At 37.8% G+C, this 25,917-nt stretch overlaps 9 protein-coding genes across 9 annotated transcripts; 7 read left to right on the top strand and 2 right to left on the bottom strand.

Moving 5' to 3' along the window:
* Positions 1 to 12: 12 nt before the first annotated feature.
* C9374_000765 (uncharacterized protein) lies at positions 13 to 2,322 on the top strand (the record flags this gene model as incomplete). Its single annotated transcript, XM_044697638.1, has 1 exon — positions 13 to 2,322. One exon carries the CDS (start codon positions 13 to 15, stop codon positions 2,320 to 2,322), a length of 2,310 nt encoding a protein of 769 aa, XP_044551907.1.
* Positions 2,323 to 2,450: 128 nt separating this feature from the next.
* C9374_000764 (uncharacterized protein) lies at positions 2,451 to 3,764 on the bottom strand (the record flags this gene model as incomplete). Its single annotated transcript, XM_044697627.1, has 3 exons — positions 2,451 to 2,990; positions 3,086 to 3,687; positions 3,746 to 3,764. 3 exons carry the CDS (start codon positions 3,762 to 3,764, stop codon positions 2,451 to 2,453), a joined length of 1,161 nt encoding a protein of 386 aa, XP_044551906.1.
* A 54-nt stretch (positions 3,765 to 3,818) lies between these two features.
* Positions 3,819 to 4,703, bottom strand: C9374_000763 (uncharacterized protein; the record flags this gene model as incomplete). The annotated part of the gene is made up of 1 exon (XM_044697616.1): positions 3,819 to 4,703. The coding sequence occupies one exon, from the start codon at positions 4,701 to 4,703 to the stop codon at positions 3,819 to 3,821; it is 885 nt and encodes a 294-aa protein (XP_044551905.1).
* A 185-nt stretch (positions 4,704 to 4,888) lies between these two features.
* C9374_000762 (uncharacterized protein) lies at positions 4,889 to 6,139 on the top strand (the record flags this gene model as incomplete). The annotated part of the gene is made up of 1 exon (XM_044697605.1): positions 4,889 to 6,139. One exon carries the CDS (start codon positions 4,889 to 4,891, stop codon positions 6,137 to 6,139), a length of 1,251 nt encoding a protein of 416 aa, XP_044551904.1.
* A 131-nt stretch (positions 6,140 to 6,270) lies between these two features.
* On the top strand, positions 6,271 to 13,570 carry C9374_000761 (uncharacterized protein; the record flags this gene model as incomplete). Its single annotated transcript, XM_044697594.1, has 4 exons — positions 6,271 to 6,385; positions 6,766 to 8,927; positions 9,116 to 10,158; positions 10,201 to 13,570. The coding sequence occupies 4 exons, from the start codon at positions 6,271 to 6,273 to the stop codon at positions 13,568 to 13,570; spliced, it is 6,690 nt and encodes a 2,229-aa protein (XP_044551903.1).
* Positions 13,571 to 13,744: 174 nt separating this feature from the next.
* Positions 13,745 to 16,634, top strand: C9374_000760 (uncharacterized protein; the record flags this gene model as incomplete). Its single annotated transcript, XM_044697583.1, has 4 exons — positions 13,745 to 14,092; positions 14,219 to 14,844; positions 14,899 to 15,569; positions 15,670 to 16,634. 4 exons carry the CDS (start codon positions 13,745 to 13,747, stop codon positions 16,632 to 16,634), a joined length of 2,610 nt encoding a protein of 869 aa, XP_044551902.1.
* Positions 16,635 to 17,072: 438 nt separating this feature from the next.
* C9374_000759 (uncharacterized protein) lies at positions 17,073 to 18,506 on the top strand (the record flags this gene model as incomplete). Its single annotated transcript, XM_044697571.1, has 3 exons — positions 17,073 to 17,266; positions 17,383 to 17,537; positions 17,596 to 18,506. The coding sequence occupies 3 exons, from the start codon at positions 17,073 to 17,075 to the stop codon at positions 18,504 to 18,506; spliced, it is 1,260 nt and encodes a 419-aa protein (XP_044551901.1).
* A 579-nt stretch (positions 18,507 to 19,085) lies between these two features.
* Positions 19,086 to 21,200, top strand: C9374_000758 (uncharacterized protein; the record flags this gene model as incomplete). Its single annotated transcript, XM_044697560.1, has 1 exon — positions 19,086 to 21,200. The coding sequence occupies one exon, from the start codon at positions 19,086 to 19,088 to the stop codon at positions 21,198 to 21,200; it is 2,115 nt and encodes a 704-aa protein (XP_044551900.1).
* Positions 21,201 to 22,438: 1,238 nt separating this feature from the next.
* Positions 22,439 to 25,756, top strand: C9374_000757 (uncharacterized protein; the record flags this gene model as incomplete). The annotated part of the gene is made up of 1 exon (XM_044697549.1): positions 22,439 to 25,756. One exon carries the CDS (start codon positions 22,439 to 22,441, stop codon positions 25,754 to 25,756), a length of 3,318 nt encoding a protein of 1,105 aa, XP_044551899.1.
* Positions 25,757 to 25,917: the final 161 nt, after the last annotated feature.

The following is a 25,917-nucleotide window of genomic DNA, read 5'->3' as shown; positions in this document are numbered from 1 at the left end:
TCAAGATAAAAAATGAGAAACAACAAGTGGATCAATAGGAGGAGCATCTCAAACAACATTCAATCATCATCACTCCTCATCATCCTCGTATTCCTAGCCACCCTAGGATTCGCCTTGGCAGGTGGCATGGACGAAAAAGTCTTACAAAACGGACTCACTCCCGCTGCTTTAAATTCCCGCGTTGTAGATTCTGCTACGACGGTTTTTCAAGCAAAAGAAGAAGACGATGCGTTAGTGATGAGTAGCGGTGGTGGTAGAGGTACCTCTCATGACACCATGATGATGGAGGATGATACCTCGGTGATGATGAATTTGATGAATTTTGGATCGGTACTGAGCGAAGAGGAATCTATGAAGAATACTTTAAATCATGGAGCTAGTACTACTACAACAACAACTACATTGGATGTTTCCAACATGTTGAGCCATTTGATGGAAGAGGATATGGAATCAACATCATCATCGACTCTTAATCTTGGAGAAGAAGCAGAGGAAGAAGCCATTGCTGAATTGGAAAGTGGATCTCTGAATGATTCCGAGATGAATGAAATGATGGAAAATTTACAACAAGAAACTGGACTTATGGACGCTGAAATTGAACAAGCGGCCAGTAACGCCCATGAAGGCTTTACATTGGATGAAGTGTTGGATTCGAGTGGAGTCTCTACGCTCTCAACCAAGAGTGAGCAACAATTGGAACATCAACGCTTTCTGACTCGTTCCCAACAACATGCCAAGATGAATGAATTTAATTGCAATCCATTGTGTTTGAAACGAAAAGGATTTATTGGACTTGTGAAAAAGACATCCCGAACACGAGCATTGATTAAATTGTTGAGAAAGAGAAGATCCTTGATCAACAAGAAGTTGTATCCTTTGCAACAACTCCAAATCAAGGCAAGAAGAACTTTGGAGGAAACCAAAGATCCAGAACAACAAGCAGAGGCTCAACACAACAAGATCAAGACAGAGAGAGAAATTTCTCGTTTATTACGATTGAAAAAGATGAATAATGAGAAATTGAAGAATGCCCTCAATAATCTTAAAAAACTCAAAGCTCGTAAGGCAAAGGCTTACTTGGTTTTGAAGAAGGCGATCACTCTTCATATTGCAAAATTGTTGAAACGATACAAGAGTGCTCTCAGTAGAAAGATGAGCGCTGTTAAAGTTCGAAAGGCACAAAAGGAAAAGTTTGGAAAGAAGAAATTTATTCCACCCTATCTTGTCAATTATGCCAAATTGGACGTGTTGATTGCAAATAAGAAGTACTTTAATGCTCTCTACTTTTTATTCAAGAGACAACTCTTTGTATTGAACCATTTAATTCATCACCGTTCTAAAGTGTTGAATTTGCTCACTTTTGAGAATGGTCGTGCTAAACTCTTCGCCTTAAAGTCACAACAAGTGAAGGAGGATAATGAAAAGTTGGAAAAACAACTCGATGCAACCAAGAGTGAGGTCGAAAAGGCCAAAATCAAGGGACAAATCGAAGTGAACAAACTCAAACTCGTTCAATACAAGAAGCACGTGGCCACTTGCACCATTTTAATTAAGAGAGCGCAAAAGGCCCTCACAAGTATTGCTAACAAGTTGAAGGAAGCAAGCAAAGTGTTATCGTCTCGTAAAGTGGATCTTCCTAAAGATTTGAGAAAATTATTGCAAGACAAGTACAACGCTGAACAAGCTGTAGTGGACAAGAAAAGAGCCATCAATGAGGCTGCTGTGAACAAGGACGAACTTAATGCTGCCTTACCAAAACCTATCGATTACTCATCCAAGGATTACTTTATTTTACCACTCAAGAAGAATAACAAGCCATACGTGTGTACGACCAATGAAAAACCAGATCCAAAGGAATTGCTTGATGGTGTTTCAATTACCAAGGATGTGTTATTTAAACCACTCATTTGTTTCCACCAATCTAAAATCCGTGTGAAGGTTACTTACAAGATTGGACAAGACACTATTTTCATTTCGAAATATCATTCGACATGGATTCGACAAAATATGAGACTTTATCTCAATAAGAAGGGTAAATTAGTGGTTCAAAAGAAGGGTTACAAGCAATTGAAGAAACCTGCCTCTCCTGCATTCAAGAAGAGAAAGGTCTTCTCAGATCGTGTCAAGTACATTCAAACACATCCATCCACTGCAAGAGCTGTGATCAAATCCTTTGTCATGAAGTACTATTCATTGCCCGCTGAGGACTTTAGTTTGTCATTCTCCATTGGTCGTGGTTTGGCAGGAAAAATCAAAAAATCACCACGAAAGATTCGAACAACTAACAATCCTCAACCAACTAACAATCAACCTCGACCATAAACTGAATGTGATAACGTGTACTATTTATACTGAATGTAATGATTCGTTTTTCATTTGTGTCTACTTCTCACCTTTAAGATGTTAAAACCGAATTAATTACGTGTCGAATAAAGTCCCTGAACACCCGATTACTTCACAATCGAAAATGAATGGGAAATGTTAAACTCTTTCAAAGCTTCCATCAACTCGTCCAATGTAAATTGTCCAACACATGGTTGAGCTCCTATTTGCAACTGATTTTGTGCAATTTTTCTAGCTAGAATGACTGCTGGCGTCGAAGGAATTTGTGGTCCATCTCCTTTCAGTGCGATTAAATCGTATTGAACAATTTTCAAATTGTGTTGATGATCAATTCCTTTCAATATCATTTGCATTCCTCCAGAATCTGTCCCCATATTATAAAACCATTCACTAATTCTTTTAAGGTATGGAGCATAATTTGCCCAATTTTTCACCATTCCCATTCGTGTTAAATACGACATTCCTAGCAAACCAAATTGAAAAATTCCCAATTCTAATCCAGCTCTGAACTTGTATTCTTTCAGTTGAGGAAAATATTCTGGAAAGAGATCAATATCAGGAACGTCACAATAAGAGACATGACGTGTGGATGAAGTTCCTTTCAATTGAATTTTCTTTAAGCCCTGCCATCCAATCACATTGATTTTCTTATAATTTTCAATCATGGGAATTTCTTTTCCACAATAACTTAACACAGCTCTCATGGTAGATTCCCTCGTGGAGCTCTATTTCCAGGACTAACATTGCATTCTACGTTGTGAATTTCTTTGAAACCAAATTCATTGTTTTCACGTGAACAATACTTAATCACTGCGGAGGAAAGTCCAGGAACTGTGCTTACTCCAGAGATGGCTACAACATTGTGTTTCAATGCTTTTTCATTCAAATGTTTTGAAAATTGAGATACAAATAGTCTGGAATCTGCTAAATCTAAATAATGAATTCCATTCTCAATGCATTCTTCAGCGACATGATAATCTTGTCCCTGAAATGGTCCACAGGTATGAATGACGAGGTTTGGCTGCAATTCCTGTAACGTTTGTTTGAAATTTTGTTCATTTTGAATGTCAACAGATATGCCAGAAGCAAAAGCATTAAAATCCTCTCGATTCTTGGATTTGGTATTCAAAGAACGAGCAAATTCTTGAGCATGCTGTAAATTTCTTCCTCCAATAATAATATCAAAATTTGTGATGGGCCCATTGTTCACATGTGATGGTTGTTGGTTCGCAGTAGTGTCTGGATGCTTGGATAAGAAATGCTGTTGAAATGGTTTCATCAATTCCGAAGTTAATCTTTGTCCGAAAACGCCATAACCTCCCAGAATGAGAATTTTAAATTTGTCTTTGTGATGATTGCCATTCCGAGTGGGTCATGATCCATCCAATCAATATTTACTTACTGGTTGTTGATAATGACATTTTTTATAAGGAGATATAATGAGAGAAGGTCTCTTTCAACTCACCATCATGTGATTATTCAGAGTTGGAAGGTACAGATGCAATCATCGCTTCTTCTTCTTCTTGCTCTGTATACAGAGAGAGCTCCATGTTGAGATTCACAAGAGCTTGTTTCTCTAATTTTTCTTTTGCTTCTGAGGTGTAGAAGAGTTGGTCAGGATTTTCCAACATTTTTCGAATGAATGCACTTCGTCCTTTTGCAAATTCTTGGTCACTTAAATGACCATATTCTTTTCTCACATTTTCAACATAATGTTTCATATAACTACTCTGCAAAAATTCTTCCTTATTTCTCCATTCGACCAGAATGTCTTTGAAAAACTGAATTTCTTCTTTTGGTGTATTCATTGCCAACACAGCCAAATCAAAATCTAAAAAAGCAAACAGCAATTGATCCTTCTTATCTTTGTGAGATAAATGGTTGGCCGTGCATTCAATAAACATGCCCACTCGCTTCACGTCCTCGTTTCTCAACATTTCTGGTTTTGCTTCGTTTACAAATTTCATGAAAACACGAGCGCTCGCTTCTTCGTTATCTTTTCGAGTGGAATCATAAATAACATCATGAAAGAAAATTGCAAGTCGTATAATGATGAAATCTGTCATGGATAATAGTTTGGAGCCACCAAATCGGGAATCTTTTTCAAACAAATCTCTGCATTGGGTGAGTAAATGAAATAAATGTGTGGTCGTATGATAGAAACGAGAGTTAGGCTGATCATATTCATTCCGAATGTATTGCCACCATTTGGAAATGGTTGAAAATTCACGAATACCAATTTGAGAGCAGAGATCAAACCATTCTCGCTCTACCATACTCGTCATGAAATTGGGGCTTTCAGTATTTTGTTGTTGATGAGCATGTGGGTCCGATGAAAACGAAGGAGGCAAAGAGAACATTTTTTTTGTTTTTTAATTCTTACTCGTTTGGTAACAGTAGTTTTAAATTAAATATAATTTCTTAAATATTATTTATATTGTCTTTAGAGAACAATATCATCTTGAATGTCCTCCTCCTCATCCATTCATTGTTTTTATGAAGATATTCTTTCATCCTCTTTGGAGTTTAAAAAAGGAGAAAAAAAATGCTGTCCAAGACTTTTGGTCTATTCAAGCATAAATCATGTTCCGAAGTTTTCATCTCATCAAAAAGTAATTTGAATCATGTCATCATCATGGCAGGAGAGTGTATGAAAAGTACTTGTAGGAATAGAAATTTTCATCAAGAAATTCATCAATCAAAACCAACGCCAACTATTTCTGTGGACACCTCGAAAATTCGACCAAATAATGATTATTCCGCAACATCTTCAAAGGACACAAAGTCTCGTACTCAAACTCCGTATCCCCTCATTGATTTACCTTTGCACATATCGGAACAATACAATCTTCCAGCAGATATTGCAAACGCAATTTTATACAAACTCAATTCCTATCAAAGAAAACATGATGTAAAGATTATACATTGTGTTGAAACAGGGAGCAGAAGTTATGGGTACAATTGTGATGCAACATCGGATTTTGATATTAGACTAATTTTTGTGGGTAGGACTCTCGATTATTTAAAATTGAGAAATAATTTTCCAGAATTTCGATCCAGTAAAAACGAACGAATACCAGAGGCGTTGCAGCATATATTCAGATGCAATTCGAATTCTGTGAGGAGTATAGATATTGTTGGATGGGAACTTAGAAAGGCACTAGTCATGACACGAAAAGCAAATCCATCAATAATAGATGTGTTAGCATCAAACAAGGTTCTTGCCGTTCAAACATCCTTGCTTGATAAATGGAAGTCTATTGCTGCTCAAGTGATTCACAACCGACCTCACCCATTCGCCTATTCCAAGCTCTCAACCGCAAAAAAGAACTATTTGACATTGACTCAAGCAAATGACAGCAAAAGTTTGGATGTCAAGAAAACCCTCATGATCATTCATCTCATAATGAATGTGAATATTCTAGAATGGATGTATCTAATCAATTCCACTCAGACGAATGTAGTTCATCCACTCGACGATTTAGCAGGAGTTAATTTTCATGACATATTTAGTAAATTGAGGAGATGGAGAACACTAGAAATTGAAAAAGAAATTGAAGAACTGGTAGCTTTGAGGCAACAAGCTCCTTCAACCCCTTTGTCTTCCATGCTTTCTGGAAAGCGCATTGATTCATGGATTCAGTACGAATTGGCACGTCTTGAAATTGTTGCCAATCAACTTCGAGAATGCTTCACACACGATGAGCAACCGATTGTCAATGCTCTTGACACTCTTTTCTTGGAAATTTTAGCTGAATCAGAACCATCCCCTCAATTGGGAACGTCATTGAAATAAAAGACTTCATTTGTATTCACACTCTGCAAACAATGCACCTCCCAAATCCATCTGGTACAAGGATTGGCCCTGTTGAACAACACTCACATACAAAACGAAAGTCCTGTCAGACATCATCAAAGAAAAAAATAATGCCGCACATCTCTAGTTTTGGTGACATATTCAGTGGAGGAGGGAGCCTCTTCTTCAACAATTCATCATCCAATAAGAGTTATTGGCCAAATTATGAACATACTTTCGGAATTGGTATGTATTAGTGTCATCCTCATCCAAACCAACACGCTATAATGATGGCTCTCTTTCATTGTAAATGGATGACCATCATCATGTACTGGAATCAATCAAACGAATATGAAAATTGAAATAATATATAATAATGCATATATTGAATTGTATTAATACAATGATGATCTCAATGATGACGATGACGATTCGTTTCTCTACCTCGAAATAATCAAAAATGGTCGTAACGGTAACTTTTTTCATCTTTCGCAAAAAAAATTGATTCGGAAATGATGATGAAAAATTTTGTGATTAATATAATTATTGTATCATCATGTGATTATATTTTACCCTCAATAATGATTATTTGATATGGAAATATTGAAATATTGAAACAATATTAGCAATTCAATCCTTTGATCCTCCCTCACATGTATCGGATTATTGTATTCGCCTCTCTGTTGGAGACTTGGTCATTATTAGGGGAGAATTTGAGGGATGGTATAAGGGAGAACGGTTTCCTTCCACGACCTCTATACTTTCAACAGCAGTTTCAAATTCTCCTCAAGGATTTAAATCAAAGCCTTCGGGAATGAAAAAGTTTTTGCAGTCGTCATCGAATGGAGATTCGGAACAACATTTACCAATTCTAACAACAAATGCATTAACGGGAGTAGTAACGAGTTATTCGAGTGGTTTGGGATCACCTCCGACTTCTCCAACGACCATGGGAATGCCAGAATCGGGATCACTCTCAACCACTCATTCCAGATCATCCAAGAAATATTCTGAAAACGAAATTGAAAAAGTCATTGTGTCTTCAAAGGGCTTTTTCCCAGCAACACATATCATACGATTTGATGGTAGCCCTAATAATCCATTTTCATTGAATTATCAACTTGCAACTGGTGTTAGTGAGCATCAACATCGTAACAACTCACAACTAAATGAAGCTTCACCTGCCAACAATGGCTCGCAGCAGCAAATTGCTGTTATTTCTGCCAATAATTCCAACGTTGCAGGAAATCCTTCTCTAGTTTTACTCTCACCAAGGAAATCCAACGCATCAGATATGAAATTTGGGACTTTTCAAAATAATGATGAGCAAGGGTCTTTCATGTCACAACCAGCTCTGAATTCAAACGTCCTTGAAACTCCTCCCATTACAGTCTCGTCATCATCAAATTCATCCTTACAGCCCATGGATCACAGTGGAGAAATTAGTAACAGCTCTCCAAATGAGCAAAATGATTATATCACGACTACACCAGCATCTGCATCTCCAGCTCTGAGCAGTATTATTGGATCAGTAACCACCTCCAACACTGGCGTTCTCAATCCTCAATCTTCTCTGAAAAACAACATGTACAGCATCTCTGATAATAGTATTCTAGGTTCATCTCCTTCGGCTTTAACGGAGGTGAAAAGGAACACCAATCCAGTTACCAACAGCTCTCAAACAAGTGTGAATAGAACAAAATCTTTTCGTAGAGGGGTTCTCAACAGCTTTCATGCCACAAAACAAAAAATTGAGCACATGATTAACAAACCAGAACCAAAAAAGAATATGACACCCAACAGCGAAAAGAGACAGAGCATTCTGAATGAATCACAAAAATCAAAAAGGACAAGCTTAAATCTTACTGGTATGAATTTATCAAATATTTTCAGTACTAGCCGTGACGACTTTGCAACGAATCAACGAGCAATATCTCTGTCAGATACTTTCTTTACAGACAATGAAAAAATTCTCTCTCCATCCTCTTCAAAATCTCACGAAAGGAAAAGAAGTCAAAGTATTTCTGCTAATACTGCCTTTCTTACTTCTTCCAAAAACACAAACGCAATCATTTCAACAGCTCTTACAGCGATTGGCAATGTATATCCAGAACAAATCTATGCTCAATCTAGCTATCTTGGAGGAACGGTAGAAATATTTTCAAACGTTGCACAACATTTTCAGAGAGAAATACTTCCATTTTTGGAAATGGATTGGTTTACACCCTTTCTAAACATACCAATCTGTAAAACAATTATCGAGACAGTTTTTGATTGGAATATGAAACACTTCAAATCTCTAACCACACATGAAGATAACAGAGAACGGCTGATGAGAGTTTTTGAAATTGAGTGCAAAATGATCAATTCAATGATTGATTATTATTCTTATCAACACAGTAACGATAGTGAAAATTATAAGCCAAGAATGAAAGAAATTCTTAAAAATCAAGCATATTTATTGGACGAAGGAGCATCCTTATTTAATGAAGATGTGGTAATTAAGAAAAATGGAGAAAAACTAACACCAATGAATACTCTGCTATTTGACTTGTATCAAATGTATTGGGAGGCTATAGATAAGGAAAAGAGTCAAGTAATAGGGTCGTTGCAAATGCAAAATCCTTTCGACAGATTACCTGAAGGCAACTCTCAACTCTTGATGGAGATTTCTGGTTGCTCCTACTTTGACAAGGTTGAATGGAGGTTTTGCCTTTTTGACGTTGGATCAAAGTCCATCATGTCTGAAGACCTAGTCATTGTTACTACAAGAAAGAATGAATATCGTGTGAGTGTGACCTCACCCGAAAACAATTTAGATGAGTCACAAGAAGATATCACTACACAAGAGAAGATGATCCAACCGAAATGAGACGTCAAGATATATATGCTGTATTTAAAGATATCTCGAAAACATATTTAGAAGGAGAACAACTGGTGGTTCTTGTGAGAGCATACAGGCTTGAAAAAATTAAGGTCGATCCGCCTATCAACCATAAGCATACTTTGGATTGTCGAGTTCCTTTGGCAATTGCTCTCTCTCCAAAATTGTCACACTCAGTAGTAACAGAATTACTCAATAGTGGCTACTTAAAGTGCGAGCTGAATTTCTTTAATCTTAAAAGTAATGACAGCCTCGAATTAATTGTGGATGACATTTTAAACGATAAGCAAGATTTGGAACGAGAAGAGCTAGTGGGTGTTGAACTTTCACTAAGCATGATAACTGGCGATTACCACAAAGCCTTCAAACAGTACCCTCAACTCACTCATCTACCACTAGTTCCAATGACTCGCTTCAGTAGTTCCATACTTTCTGATGACATTAGAAATGATATTTATATTTCTATTCATTCTTTGCTAAACAAGAGCATTGATACCCTCTACGTCGAAGCTAAGATGTACATAAAAGACAAGGAGGGACACATCATCCAGTGTGACATTAATCGAAAACAGAGAGTGTACAGATCTCCAATTTTGAGAATGAAAAATCCTACATGGGATGAGATTGTTCTTGTGAACGTCAATTCACATCAACTACAGTCGGCTATCATTACTTTTGACTTTTACACAATCAATAGTAAGAAGAATAGCTATGAGGTCACCCACGAGTTTTTTGCGTATTTACCAATTGATGATGCAACACGAACGCTCACTTTGGGAGTAGAAACGTACATTGAACCTCTCACATGTTATAAGATTTCTAAAGGTTATACATTCCAAGACTTTATGAATAATGAATCGATAAGGACCAAATTTGCGAAAAAGTCCAAGCTAACCCTATCCTTGAACGTTGTTTCTACTTCGATTGCTATAAATCCAAACTTAAGAGATTTCTTAAAGTGGGATTCTATGGATGAAACGAACTTACAGTCTGTAATCAAGGATATAGACTTTAAAACTGTAGATACTGCAATATGTTTTAGAGAAATTATGAGCTCTCTGTTTGGTATTGCCAGCAAATATGGAAAGGCAAGAAACAACATTGACTTTGTCGAAAGTCAACTCTTACAAAAAGTGTAAGTTTTCTTGATACTGCACATGTTTCTAACTAGGATCAGATTTGAGAAGATTTGTACTATCGTGTCAACGTTAGCAGAAGATTCTGAAAGATTCAACTCTGTTGTTGACGACTACAGCAAATCGTTTCCGTATCATAGTAGCCACAGATTCATTCTCCATTATTTAAACAAGTATTTCGACTTGTTTAAAGCTGAAGATATGACTATTGGTACGAAAGAAAAGCTTGTTAGAGCCCTAGTATCTTTTGGATTCTTTGTCAAAATTATTGAAAAATCTCTGTCATCTTGTAAGACAAAGTTATACGATTTTTATCAAGAAGAACTCACTTTTGTTCAAAACGAGTTGACTGTGCTTTATACCAAGCTTAAAATATTATCTCAAAAATCAGATGCGACCCATACTACGTTCAAAAACATCAAATCTGCCTTTTTTGAATCTCTCAATCCGAGTTACTATGACACTTTGTTGTCTATTTTTAATGAAGAAACAATTAGCAGACAAATCGAATCCCTCATGATCTCTCTGCCTGAAGAAGAGGTACACAGAAAATTAACACACATTGATACTGTTGTTTCATCCAATGTTTTTGAGATGCATACTGTTAATTCATACCTTTTACCAAAATTTGTGGACGTTATGGAAAACTTTGGTGAATGTTTTTTGGAAAAGAAATCGATATCGATTATGAACAAACTCATTCAATGTTTGAAGAAAAAACTTTCTCCCAACAAACCTAAATTAACTCCAGGTATGACCAAATCATGCTCCACTGATTCTTTAGAAGAGAGAAGAGCTCCGGTATTATCCATTGAAGATGCAGAAGGGCTTGTTATCGCTGAAAATGATACCTGTACCTATTGTGTTTCATGTCTGAAAGAACTGTTAGGTCTTATAGGATTGTTAAAGGAGGCATTTGAGACTTCACTCGAACGAACGGAGGAACTAGAAGCCGAGTATGCTGCCGCTCGAGAACGAATCGAGCAAGAAGGTACTTCAGGCACCAACAACTCTCAAAGTGCAAATCATTCATCAAGACAAAGTGCCTCCGACCTCATGAGCAAATACGAATCAGATATTAATCAATCGAAACGTGTCAGTTGTGATGTTGTTATAACAATTATTAACTTTTTAGATGTGTTGACATACAAAGATGTGTTAGATTGCTTACTCTCAATGTTATCTGAATATTCATCGTGTGCTGAACTAGATACTATTGAACTCATTCTAGACCTCATTTCAATGTTGCTCTCTAAGAAAAATCCACTTCCAAAAAATTGGACTCAGATGAATATTTATCAATATGGAACCATTTCAACGATTATTCTTATGAGCGCCATGAAAGTTAAGAAATACATGGTGTTACTTGAAGGTCCATCCATTACAACCATTAGTACCTTCTCTGGAAGTTTCTCGAGAGAGGCAGTTATTCTCAACAAGCCCATTGTGGATGTTAATGTGAATAGAATCACGAAAGTATCTCAATTACTCATCAAGTATTTATTTGATACAGTCTTCTCATTTGAACCAGAGAAAATGCGAACATTTGATAGAAAACAATTTTTAAGCCAACATGATCAACGAGCTAAAATTTTGACCGTCTTCTATGAAGATATTTGGTCGTTTTGTCCATTGCAGTTGCAGGAGAGTTGTTCCTTGGAGCTCGTTGACAAATCGATCAAATTATTCAAAATTAATGTTTCAGAGGTTATTGACGTCGCCAAAAATTTGTTCTTTGACTTACTTAAGATTGAATACGAAAGTAGACATTCAGTTTCGTTCTGCGAGGCTGCTTCCGAGAGATTTTTCAGCGAAGTGACAGGTCTTGAAGGTGTCAGACATATGCTCATTAATTGTATTGAATCCAAATTGCACAAGTACAAGCAACTGTCACAAGAGTTGTCATCCAGCGTTGAGGAGCAAGTGAATGATCAATTCCCCGTACATGTCGAGCAACTTTTAAATTCTCTACATCACTTACTCAGTCAAATCCGTGAAATTGAAGCAGCTAGTACCAATGATCCAAATACCATGAACTTTCAATCTCAAGAAAATTCTTTCAAGAATGCTCTTAAATCATTTAAAAAGAACAACAACATGCAACTCTATTTCAAGTATCTCCATTTACTTGCGAGTATGCAAAAGAGTAGAAAGCGATACATTGAAGCTGGATTGGCTCTCTACGTACATGCATCCAAGTTAGACCTGAATAGCCAAAATGAATTACCATACTTTTCTGATACTTATCCGGAAGAATTAGAAAGAAAGAGAAAGGTCAAGCTCTATATGGAAATTATTGATCTATTCGAGAAGGGTAAAGATTGGGAAAGAGCTATCCAGCTGAATGAAGAGTTGAGAGAACACTACAAGAAGAATATGAATTATCTAGAGCTATCATCTATTCATTTAGAGGAGAGCAAACTCTACAAGAAAATAATTTCCTCTATTCGAGAATATAACAAATATTATTTTGTTGGCTTTTATGGAAAGGCATTGTCCAATACGAACTATATTTTCAATGCTCATCATCAAAAATTAGCAGATTTTGTGAATTTTATCAAAATGAAATTTAAGGGTGCGGTCATTAAGAGAGAAATACCAACATCATTCGATGAAACCAAATTCAGAACGAGTGAACAGCAAGTCATATTTTTGGCTCCTCTTGAGCCGTCATGCATGAATGAAATGGAATCCTATTCATCAGAGAGGAATTTTGAGAAGAATTGTTTCCAATTACTGGATTCAAAAATTTCGCCTAAAATTCAACAATATCACAAGAGTCACAATGTGAACATTTTCAAGCGTGTCAAAGTGAAACGCGAAGAAAAAAAGGAGGAGAATCACACGAGTGCTGAAACAAGCCTAACTCCTCAACAGTCTTCAGAAGCAAAAACATGCATATCTATCAATTTGGAAGATGCTGATGGAACCATCTCCTTTTTCACAATTAAGCATCCATTCCCCAACATGTATACCATTCAAGAAGTTCTTGAAAAGAAGGTGATCAAGTTGAATACTTTGGAAGTGGCTATTTATTATCTCGAACAAAAGATTCACTTCCTTCAAGAACTAGTTATTAGTCATAAATTGAATGAAAGCAATTTATTGACTGCTTCGCTCGATTCTGAGCTTACTGGTCTCATTGACCCAAGAATTCATGGAGGAATTTATGTTGAAGTGGAAAAGTACCTGTCACCAACTGCGTTAGAAACTCTGTATGAAGAAAACAAATATCTCATTGCAATTTACAAAGAACGATTGTCTCAACTTGCTGAACTGTTGAAGGAAGGCCTTGTGCAACGACGAAAACATGTCAGCAAACAAAATCTTCAAATGAGTGTGTATCTTGAAAAGAAATTCAAGAACGATCTCATTCCATTATTAGAAAGCTACAACATTAGAATTCGTTAAGTTAACCATAAGACAAGCTTGAGAAAATTCAAAATAAATTTCCGCCTTGGATCGCTTTGCAACAAGGAATTTGCTCTCAAAATATTGAAGGATCGCCTATTAAAACTGGGTTTCTATTGAATCATAAAAGTCTGATTGACTTCTCATACGGTTTTAATCTTCAGGAAAAAAAAAATGATATCAAATCCATCATCCTCAGCCCAACCACCAATCATTCACATCCGACCCCAGCATCTCTTTCCTGTAGAAGCCTTTGCTAAATATCTACAGGAACACGCTTCAGAATTGTTGATCCACACGAACGATCATTCTCATCCTTCAACAAGTGGAGTCCAACTCGCATTGAAAAGTATTCAACAATTTTCCGATGGACAATCGAATCCATCGTTCAAGGTGGTGTGTACGATTCGGTTTTCATCATCATCATCACTCCTCACCAAGGAATTGGTGTTGAGAAAGAAGCCTCCTGGAAAGCTCTTACCATCAGCTCATGATATTTATCGGGAATATGCTATTATGAAGGTAGGGTGATCAAATGTCTTTTTTAAAAATGTCATTGAATATAATGCAACCATTAATATTGGTTTTCACTCACGTTCAATATGATCACGAATCATTGAATGTCATTGATTAATACCATATCACTAGTCTCTCCATTCCATTCAATTTCCAGTTCCTTATCCCTATTTTTATTGTAGAGATGAGAAAATTATTGGCACTGAATTCTATGTGATGGAATTTATTCAAGGAAGAATCTTTAAGGATGGAACTTTTGCAGAAATGCACAAATCATCATTGGAATTGTTAAAGAATCATGAGGCGACATTGAATGGTCCAGAAAAATTGAAGCCACAAGATCGAAGAGAAATGATGACTGATTTTATTAGAACTTTGGCACGACTGCATCGAGTGGATTTTATGCAATTTGAATTGTTGAGACCTTTATTTGCATCAAATCAAAAGAATAAGACAAAGGAACAACAAACAAATGCAAGCTCATCAGTAGCAGAGGGTTCACACCAGTCACAAAAGAAATCTCAGCAAGAGAGAGATTCTTCAACAAAAAACACGTATTATGAAAGACAAATTACAACATGGACTCGTCAATATCTTGCTTCTGAAACTCATGAAAATGATTCAATGAATCGTCTCATGAAATGGCTACCAAAGAATATACCCAAAGAGACTGAAAGTGATCAATTAACACTTGTGCATGGTGATTACAAATTTGATAACGTTATTTACCATCCTACTGAGAATCGAATTATTGCAGTGTAAGTGCAAGTTATAGATTTTCATATGATTCAATTTTGAAAAATTACTTGCAGGTTAGATTGGGAGCTAGCAACATTAGGGCATCCAATTGCAGATTTGTCATATTCATGCATGTATTATCATTTCCCAAGAATTCCTGGATTTTCTGGTTTAAGAGGAACAAACTTTCAACAATCGGGCGTGTTGACAGAGAACGAATGTCTTGAATTATACACTTCATTCACACAACGATCCAAGATTGACAAGTGGCACTTTTATTTGTCATTCTCCATCTTTAGACTTGTTGGTATCACTCAAGGAGTTTACAAGAGATACAAACAAGGAAATGCAAGCAGCGATTATGCATTACATATTGGAATGCTTGCTGGTACATTATCAGATGTTGCTTGGGAGCTTATTGTCAACGCTGAAGGCGACCATCTTACTGTTTGTGAAGGAGGTATTCAATTTGGACTTTCTCCAAAAGCACTCACACTTAAAACTAAAGTTGAAAATTTCATGAAAGAGCATGTATATCCTGCAGAAGAAATATTCCAAGAACAGCACCATAAACAAACAGATCGATGGCAAGTACCTCCCATTATTGAAGAATTGAAACGAAAGGCCAAGGAACAAGGACTATGGAACTTTTTCTTGTGTCAACATAATGAGAGGGAACCCATCACCACTGTGGAGTATGCCATTCTTGCAGAAATTATGGGAAGAAGCTTTATTGCATCAGAAGGTATGTGAACTTTTAAATGATGATGTGATTGACTTCATATTGTTCTTTAAACGGATGATTCTGAACGGCAACACTCAATCCTACCTTTAATTATATACAGTATTTAATTGTAATGCACCTGACACTGGAAATATGGAAGTTTTGATGAAATTTGGGACTCCTGAACAAAAGGAACAATATCTAAAACCTCTCCTCAATGGTGACATTCGATCGTGTTTTTCAATGACTGAATATGGAATTTCGTCAAGTGATGCCACCAATGTAAGCTCAACCATTAGAAAATCAGAAGATGGCAAACACTATATTATTAATGGTGTGAAATGGTTTATCACTGGAGCAGGCGATCCAAGATGTAAATTTACCATCTTTATGGGAGCAACCAATCCAAATCATCCAAGTCTACACCACAGACAATCCATGGTGTTAATTCCTATGGATGCACCTGGTGTGAAATTGGAAAAACCTGCCTCAACGTTTGGACTCGACGACGCACCATCGGGACATATGGCCATTTCATTCACCAATGTTAAAGTTCCAATTTCTAATTTAATATTTGAAGAAGGACAAGGTTTTAACATTGCACAAGCTCGTTTAGGCCCAGGACGTGTTCATCATTGTATGAGATTAATTGGATTATCTGAACGAGTTTTTGACCTCATGGTCTCAAGAGCAAAACAAAGAAAGACATTTGGCAAAAATTTGTCACAACATGCCATCATTCAACAGTACATTGCAGAATCAAGAATTGAAATCGAACAAGCAAGATTACTTGTTCTCAAGGCTGCTTACATGTTAGATCAAGTAGGTGCCAAACATGCTCGCTCCGAAATTGCCATGATCAAAATTGCTGTTCCAAGAGCATGTAAAAATGTTGCCGATCGTGCCATTCAGATATTTGGAGCTGAAGGATTATTGACATCACCCTCAGACATCAAGTCACCACTTCACGAAGTTGCGTTTTCCATTGCTCGAGTTTGGATTGGCGCTCGTCAATTACAAATCGCAGATGGTCCTGATGAAGTACACATGATTAATCTTGCCAAACATCAACTCTCCAAAATGTAATAATTATTTAAGTTGTGACACCAGCTTTGCATTGAATTTAGGAGAACTATTTTATGTATTTTCCTGACTTTGTTTTGTAGAACATCACCAAGAATGAATTATCTTCATTATGAACGCAATCAATAACAATATTTGAATGCAGAAACTTTCCTAAAGGACCCGAACGTTGGGCGGGTACCGAACTGAACGAGAAGAAAATTTCAATCGAACTGCACTCTGAGCAGCACATGACAAGATTTCAGCCTAAAGAGCTGGAGTGATTCGAGTCATCGAATCGAAAATTTCACTTTCCAAATACGCACAATTTTCAGCGCACAGTTCTTGTTGGAAGGTGGTGTCATGAATATTTATGTTAACACAGCACACACTATTCGTCAGAGAGAGATTCTCATGCTGAACTCTGAAAAAAAAACAATCCTTCTGTCTGACAACACCAAAATGTCATCCTTTCTGACATTCCGTGTCATCTTTGTGGTTCTATGCTTGACCATGACGACGATGACTTCATTGAGTAACGACAATATTGTGAACGCTCAAAATGTTCGTTCCAACGTTACACAATTGATTCAATATTGGGGTTATCCAGTTGAACAACATTATGCCACAACACCCGATGGCTATATTTTATCCCTGTACGTATTTGTTTGAATGAACAACAACATATCATGTTTTTTAATCCGTACTGTTGTTGACATTAATGATATACAACAACGTTAACACGATGACGATTTCACATCTCACATCATAGTCAAAGAATTCCTCGTGGTCGCTTCTCCAATGCTGCAGCCACCACTCCAAGAAAAGTTGTCTTTTTACAACATGGCTTTTTAGATTGCAGTTCGACATGGGTCAATAATTTACCCTATCAATCTTTGGGATTTATTTTAGCAGATGCTGGTTATGGTAAGTTGGATCATTATATTGTTGTTGTTTATGTGGTGTGGACACTTTGTTCATAAAGATGTCTGGCTTGGAAATGTTCGTGGAAATGAATATTCCAATCGTAACATTTACTTTTCACAGGACTCGAAACAATTTTGGCAATTCACTTGGGATGAGATGGCTGCATTGGATTTACCAACCATGGTCGAACATGCTCTCAAAGTGAGTGGACAGTCAAAATTGGCCTATGTTGGACACTCGCAAGGATGTACCATGGCATTGGAATGTTTCACAAGTACGGCCTCTAAAAGCGTGAAATATGCCGCGTGTCCACAAGATTTCACGGATAAAATTTCCATTTTTATCGCTTTGGCTCCAGTCTCGTATTTGAATCATCCAGGAAGTGAAATGGTGAAAATTTTGGCTCGTCTTCACATTGATGAAGTATTGGAAAGTCTTGGTATGGATGAATTTTTACCATCGACCAAACAATTACAGAAATGGGAACCTCATATTTGTTCCAATAGTATTCTTGAAAAGGAAATTTGCATGAATACCTATTGTTTGATGAGTGGATGTCATGGATTGAAATCAAAAGCCAATGAAACAAGACTCCCACTCTATATGGATCGCTTACCTGCCGGTACTTCAACATTAAATGCAGGACATTGGGCTCAATTAGTGCGTTCAGGAAAATTCCAAATGTTTGATTATGGAACTGTGGAAAATTATGCACATTATCATCAATTCAGTGCACCTCAAATTGAGTTGAGAAATCTCCATGTGGATATTGCTGTGTATCATGGTGGATTGGATGTGTTGGCCGATGTGAGAGATGTGCAACGATTGTTGAGTGAATTACCTGCACATCATGTGAAGAATGTCATGTATTTGGATGATTATGGGCATATTGATTTTGTGTGGGGAATTGAGAATTATAAAACCATTTATGCAGATGTGTTGAAGAGAATTGCAGATTCATTTCAATAAGTGAAATGATGAGAAAGTAATAAAAAGTTGTTTACTTTGTACAGGATCATTATCGCGCTTTGTTGTATGTTGAACCCAAGTGATCCTTAAGAAAGTGATGTAAAGTAGAACGTTGAAAGCGCAATATCTCGATTGATGTGGGTCTGAGGTGTGCAAGTGTTTTGGTCAACGTTGTATGACAATGGGTGAGCTCATATTTCACGGAGTTCAGTGTACCAAATTAATTCCAGTTTGCACCAATTGTTTATTCCTTCCTTTACAAGTGACACATTCACATGAACCTTTCAATCCCCATCATGATTTTGAGTGTTTGTTGTTGCCGCCAAATTGTATGCTCATTGTTCTACAATTCCTTCACATACAAATTCGATTGTTAGTGAACTAAATGTGCTTGGATAATGTCAACGGTCATTGTTACTGAATACAAAATTTTCATTCAAAAAAAAGACCAAGGATAACGATCATAACAACACCCACACTTTGCAACACTGGTAGCAATCGATTCTTTCCTCATCACAATACATTTCTCTATTTTTTCCAAGACAGCAATATTTCACTTCTGCAAATTGTCCATTTAAAATGCACTTGGCCCAAGTTTCGCGAGATATCAAAGCCGCGACTGCTAGCCCACCTGTAACAACGCCATCACAAGAGCAAATGCTCAAAAAGATGTTTGCAACAACCTCAACTACGATGAAGTTGCCTTCTCTTCCTCCATTTAAAGCATTCTGGTTTTTGATCGGTACTGCCATGATCACTACTTGCCTCACTGTTCTTGTATTAACCTTGTCGTCGGCAAACAAATTTAAATCCTTTTCATTGAGGGGTCTCCGTTCTCGATACATCCAAGAAGAATTGCACTCCCGAGTCTCCTCATTACCATCCTCAGTTGTGTTTGAAGAACGCGATTTTGAAAAAGTGTCAGCTTCCGAATTATGGAGCAGCTCACTCATGCAACAATTAACTCAAAACAAAGCCATCTCGCATACCAAGCTTAGCAAATACTCTCCAACATTGAAACCTCTCCTCGGACATCACCGATGCAATCGATACGGAAACTTGGAAGAACCTCGGATCCTCATTCCCGATGGTTTCCCAAATGTTTACAGCACCGATACCTACATGGCTTCCTGTAAAATTGAAAATCTCTGCATGACCACGAGTGGTGAATTTGTTCTCTTTGAACCCTCTCAACGCGTCTCTGGAGATCGTATTGTTGAAACCATGAACACTCGACCCTGGGTCTACACGCAAGGCTCAACCGTTCATTCCGATCGTGGTAATTTTTTTGGCGCTCTCGTCGATGGTGATTTGGTGCTGCAAATGAATAAGCATGATGAGTCCCGAGTGGAGAATGTGTTCGTGAAAAAAACAAGACAAGTTCCATGTCGTAGTTTGTTGGTGAATCGAACTTTGAGCTATGGTACCCCTGCGGTTGAGAGTAGTAGTGGAAAACCAGGTGAGACTGAGAGTAGGGTCTATAACGGAAAGGAACGAGCTCAGAAAAGTCTTACTGAACAAGCTCGAGAAAATGAAGCGATTGAGGAATTAAAATCCCGTGTGGCCTCAAATCCCGATGCACTTTGTAATGAGAATTTTTATGCTCCAGTCGCCCTCTCAAAGGATTTTCAAATTTATGAAAAGCCAGTGTATGCATTGAAACGTTATGCTGCTGGAAATGCTGGACATTTTCTCTCGCAATCGTTGGGTATGATTATGGGCTTGATGATGAATTTTCAAACGCCAGATGCTTCCCAATCTAGTTCTCAATTACAAGACAATCATATTTTGTATTTGGATGATTTGGAAAGTAAGGAAGGATTTGATTGGATGGGTCTATTTGGATATGATCTCGAGTTGGGAAATAAGTTTTCATTAACAGGTGGAGAGTTGTTGAGTCAAAATCCAGTTCTGCAGAGATGTTTTGTGGGTGGACAATGGAGAATTATGCCAGCACCATGTCGAAATGATTCCTCTGCAGCTTCAGTTGTTGGTTCAAAACGAATGGAGTTGCAAACTTGTTTCACCAATTTTTATGCTGGTCACACCACCAATAATTTAGTGATCTACCCATACGGAAAGGAATATACTTATATGAAAATTCGAGAACTGACCTACCAAAACTTACAAATACTTCCATTCGATGGAGAGTTTTCCAAAGCTCAGCAAAAACAAAGACTTCGTGCTTACACCATGAAGAAAGATCTTCTCATTGCTATTAATCGAAAAGAAATGTCAGACCGCTTCCTTCAAGCCATTTTCAACGTGGACCAATTGGCTGACTATTTACGAAAACACTTACCTCAGGATCCATTCGTTCAGCAACTGCTTCGTAATAAGGACGGCTCAACACGAAAACTCATCATTGAAGATATTGATTTGTACAAATTCCCAGGCATTCCATCACAAGTGAAATATTTCTCAGACGTGGACGTTTACATTTCAGATCCAGGTAGTGCAGCTTATTATGCAATGTTTATGCGAGATGAGACCACTGTTATTTTACCCCCAACTTGCGAGAACCCATCGAAATGCAAAACATCTCATGGGGTGCATGTGTTGCAAGCTCTTCCCAATGTTCAAATTGCTGATTTGTTGGAATTGAACAACGGTGTGCCTCCTCCATGCATTCCAAGACCTGGTGTATTGAGCCAGATTAACTGCGACGTGGTGTTCCCCCCTGACTTGTGTTGAAAACTATTGTCCGAGCTTTAAAGAAGCGATTCACAAAGTATGTCACTCAGAAGAACTTGGTGTTGTAAATAGAGCAGACAAGACAGATTATCACAATACTCTCAGTTATTTAGTTATTCAAACAATGTAGAATTAGCATATTTCTTGTCGCTGATCCTTTTCTGATTTCTTTTCCAAGGACTAATCATTTTTAGAGGTTTTGAACGTAGTCCCTTCGTGTCAGATGTCTGGCGACCATGAAATCCAGGCACTGCCAACACAGCGAAACCTACAACCTTGCCCTTGTTGTGGCATGAGTTGAAACCAAATCACAATGAATTTCTCACATTTCCTCAAATAACCAAAGCGAACCCGCAACAACAATCATTTTTTGCTGTTTTAGCAAAGACTTCCTTTTCACTAAATAAATAGTTAAAAATGTACAAAAACTAGTATCATCATACTCGAGCCATATCTTTCATGCAAAGAGGAAAGAGAAGACGATAAAGTTTCACTCAAAGACAGAGTTAAGGGTTTTGAACGGTTGTGAATTCAACTGAAATCTTGTTCGACAGACTCAAATAAATTGCTGTATCTGGGGATTTTTAAAGCCAAAAGCCGAGACGGCTGACACAAAGGTCCTTGTCTACTATTTATATTTTTGAACGAAGGTGTCAACAGTCAATTTTTCAGCAACAAAAAACGATTTCAAGACACATTCAGCAAGCCTGAAATTTAGCGACAAAGCCTTTGTTTTTCTGAACTTGAGAGAAACAATCATCCTACAACAGTGCCGCAGCATCATCATCAACAACAGGAGCTTTGAACCAAAGAGATTCCTCTGTGCATTGTGTTTTTTTATTACCAGAACAATAACAAGTTATTAGAAACAAGAAGACCTTGTAAAAATCCGAGAAGAATCAATTCTCTTTGAAGGATATATTTGAAAGTTTTAATTCATCTTCAATAACAACAACTCTTCATACACAGGAGACTATTGGGAAAATGACGGACGAAGAGGACCAAGCCGGGGCTTCTTCCTGTTCGTTAGCAACCTCATCATCTATAATAACCACAACCATAACAACAACGACCGAGATGTCCAATCACTCCTCTAACCTGAATCATCATAAAAACAACAACAACAACAACTCTTTAACGCCTAGTTTGAATCATCAAGTTGATTTACCAATTTTAACGACATTGGGAGATTTGGAGAACAAACGGCCGTCCAACTCTCATCAAGCCTCTTCTTCTTCATGTTCCAACATTCCCCAGCTTTTGATCGTGTGGATTCTCTTCTTCTTTCTCGAGAAGAATCACTCCATTCCACTCTACCTTCTGATCATCCACATGATGACAAACAATCAAATCATTCTCATCATCATCATCATCATGCGAAGAACATTTCTTCCATAACATCTTCTTCCTGTACGACCACCCTCATAACAGCAACAACGACTTCACCCACCACCACGCATCAGTCCTTGGAATCCCTTTCCAACACATCTTCCATGTCCTCTCCACCCTGTCTTGATCAGCAGCTCAGCAGTACAGAAGAAGAAGCACACACCACAATGTCCATCATGATGGAAACAAACCAAGCAGCAACCAGGACACCACTCGAAACGACCACCACGATTGAACGAGAGCCCGAATTGACTGCGAGTACGGCCACGACGACAAAACCTCACACCAGAGTTCCTTCTCATTCCACATCCTCTCTTGTTGCATTGATGCCATCATCCCATAATGATGATAATACTGATCTCTGCGCAGTTTCCATGGGAACTTGTCTGGAAACCAATCGAATGCATGATGAAACTCCCAATCAGCGCCATACAACGTCGCCACTACATGATGATTCATCCGTAGCTACTCAAACTTTGTTAAACACAACACTTTCATCCACTCTTCTTTCCAATCACAACTCAACAACAACAACATTGGTAGAAGCTTCATGCAACAGTTCTTCTACTAGCGCCAACATGGATCACAAAACGACCATTCACGAAAACAGTGAATTGTCACCTCTAGTCTTTTCAGAAGAGACAACACCCGTAACCAACACTTCTCCATTCACAACTAGTTTATTCGAAGATCTTCCTCGATTCATTCAGACCAAGTCGAGGACAAAATTGACACAACTCGAAGATGACATGCTGGGATTGATACTCACCTACTGCGATATTTCTCAATTTGAGAGTTTGGCATCGACATGCCGATTGTTTTACCACAAATTTTCTCTGAGCTACATGTTTCAAGATGTTTTCACAAAAGTGACAAAACCTTCGAGGAGAAATGTTTCATCTATACCTTCAGACCTGACACATGTAAGCCCTTTCCTGAAACAAGTTCTACGCCAAATGTATCATCCAGTGATATTTGTTCCACTTCGATGCATGCAATTTAATGCATACACTCTCTTTAAGGACGCAATTATTGATTATTGGGTGAAAGAGTATGGCTTTAGACGTTTAAATGATGCTGAGGTCGAGGTCGATGTGGATCTTTCCAAACCTATTCCTTGGCTTGATGAATTGGAAAAGATCATTAACAGACCTCAAGAATCGCTATCTGCTCAAAAACAACAAGAATCTACGGTCATTATTGAGACCATTGAGAACAGTACTGGTAGTAGCAGTTTTGGTGGTGCTCGCAACACGGCCAATTCCAAACCATTTGTGAACGTTATGGAACCTTCTCAAACATTGTCAAGGGGAAGAAGAGGAAGTCAACAGGTGCAACAACGTACTGTTAGTAGTGACGACAGCAACAAGTCAAACACCACACAAACAAACAACACTGCAAATATTCTTCTCGAACGTTTAAAGACAATTCTTGAGGTCAGAAATTCTGCACCACTCTTCAAGTATCAAACTGTGAGCAACAAGTTTACAGATGCCAATGAGATAGATGCCACAGATACACAGAGAAATGTTCTCAATAATAGTACTCGCCATCTCATTGTAGTCAATCATTGGAAAGCCTTTGACAAGTTTACACTTCATATTGACTTTCAGTTTCCCACTCATGAACGCAATTTCAGCTTTGTGGAAATGCCTGAAATTACTCTCTATTATCACAACTTTAGATCACTCGATGGTAATCCAAGAAAGGACCTTATTGAGATCTCGTCAGGCTCTGTTTTCAAAGACGGTGTGAATGGAAAGGTCTACCAATTTGATGCTTCGAAAGAGTCATCATCTTCACCCACTCATCAACATTCTGCCACTCCTCTCGAATGCAAAAATCAGTCGTCGTTGTCGACTAGTCACGCCTCAATTCATAACCGATCGATTCATTCCCCCAAATCTCGTTATTCCAACAATAACGCGCCTAACAACAACAACAAACCATCCTCAGCATCTCTTCATTCCACCACTACCATTTCCCACACAACTGTCACCTCTTCCTCTCCTGCCAATACTTCCAATAATCTAAGTAATTCTAATCCTCAGAGGTCTGCACCATCACCACCAGCCAGCAATCGAAAGTCGTCCCTCCTGCGTTGGTCTTTGAAATCTTCAACCCCCAACAATAATCAAAGCGCTACAAGTGTCACGAATAGTAACCCCACACATTCCATCGACAATCGCAAAAGAGATTTGGAAATGAGGAATGAGATTGCTCAAATTATTATGAACTCTTATGAAACCTCGCAGCACTTTGATTATGATGTTTCAAAGGTTTCTCGAATGTTACTCTATTTCATTTTGCATGATTTCACTCCAAGATTCTTTTCTGATTACTTTTCTCCAAAGATTGCCGCATTGGAATCCAAAACACAGCAAGCAAAATTGCAACATTTGATGGACAATTACGAAAAAACAGACTCCGAGCTTGCAATGGACTTTTTAACAATCAACAAGAACCAACTCAAGAGCTATAGAAATAAGATGGTCAAGCGACATACGCACCGAGTGGCTAAACAGCACACGGTTAAAGATAATTGTATTTCACTGGTGAGAAATCTTACCAAACTGATGCCCTACGTGAATTACAATAGATTGAGCTTGCAACAGAGAGAAGCTATTTTGAGAACTTTTCTTCTCAATCATGTGAACCCAAACGATTTTCTTGCAACGAGCGATCAACTATTCATGAGCAGTTCATTTTCTGGACTTCCATCGCTCACAACAGAAAAACCTTTCCATGTTCAGGTCATGAATAGAACATGTCGCATGAGAGACGATCAACATGCACTTCCATTCTCGCGATATCTTGCAAACTTTATTGATTTTGAGGAACTTCAATTACTGGGTGCCATGAATGCCTCTCCAGAAATGCCCTTCTCTGTTTTTCATATTTATTTCGATGTTCTCTTTAATGAGAAAATTGCACACCATTCGATTGCTTCCGACTTTCCTCAACATCCTGTCAACACAGACAAGATTGTTATTCAGAGACACATTTTAGAAATACCAACCGAGTTTTCTTTGCGATGGACAACCTATCAAACACCCAAAGAATCCAAAGATACTTCTAATCTGAGTACAGCATCTTCGAGATCGGTGTGGAATCCTTTGTGGAAGTTTATATCCCTCTTCACATTTTGCTCTTGTACTTCAGCTTAATTCAAGAACGTCAAGAGTTGCAGCTCTTGTTGATAATAAAAGTACTACTACATGTTGCATCAGTGAACATGACATGCTAATCTTCTTTGAATGGCACTTGAACAATTGATTTGCCCTTTCATTTCGGTGCAAAACTCATTAGCTCGCAATCACAAAGTCAA

Source organism: Naegleria lovaniensis (assembly GCF_003324165.1).
Source record: "Naegleria lovaniensis strain ATCC 30569 chromosome Unknown tig011, whole genome shotgun sequence".
NCBI classification, from domain to species: Eukaryota; Heterolobosea; class Eutetramitea; order Acrasida; family Naegleriidae; genus Naegleria; species Naegleria lovaniensis.
Note: the sequence above shows the minus strand (reverse complement) of the source record. Positions and strands in the feature narration are given on the sequence as shown.